The sequence below is a fragment of the Penaeus monodon genome, chromosome 24 (genome assembly GCF_015228065.2).
Source record: "Penaeus monodon isolate SGIC_2016 chromosome 24, NSTDA_Pmon_1, whole genome shotgun sequence".
Classification (NCBI taxonomy): domain Eukaryota; kingdom Metazoa; phylum Arthropoda; class Malacostraca; order Decapoda; family Penaeidae; genus Penaeus; species Penaeus monodon.
The window spans coordinates 1,053,467-1,053,855 of NC_051409.1; the positions used below are offsets into that span (position 1 = coordinate 1,053,467).

The 389-nt window shown below is 51.7% G+C and overlaps 1 protein-coding gene across 2 annotated transcripts in view; it reads right to left on the reverse strand.

The window, feature by feature from the left end:
• Positions 1–389, reverse strand: part of LOC119588470 (sphingomyelin phosphodiesterase-like) — a gene marked incomplete at its 3' end in the record, with an annotated part of 48,524 nt that overhangs the window by 46,979 nt on the left and 1,156 nt on the right. For both annotated transcript variants that reach the window (XM_037937116.1, XM_037937117.1), the window contains 1 exon segment: positions 43–205. In XM_037937116.1, the coding sequence (XP_037793044.1) occupies positions 43–205 (163 nt within the window).

A 389-nucleotide genomic window follows, 5' to 3' on the forward strand; every position in this document is an offset into this window, starting at 1 on the left:
CGCACACATACCACCTAACACATCAGAAGGGCCTCAACTCACTCCACTCAGCCTGACCATTCCCGAACACACGTCCGGCGGGAAGAGGTCGAGGAGGACACAGTCGAGGATGACCTGATCCTCGATCTCCTCCACGGTGGCGCCCTCAGCCATCATGGTCGCGATGAGGCCCGCGGCGGTCCGGCACTCCAGACAGGTCAGGTCCCTGAGGGAACCCGGGTACAAAGGGGCGGGGGCATGAGGGGGGCGATTAACTGTGTGAGTCAAAATGAAGGTGAAATATCACATGCTTTTGTATACGATGATTTAAACTTGTTGAGTAAGGAAGTAGGGACCAATCACATTTGAAGATTTATTTAGAAATTGTGTGAAACTATTAACGTAAATTT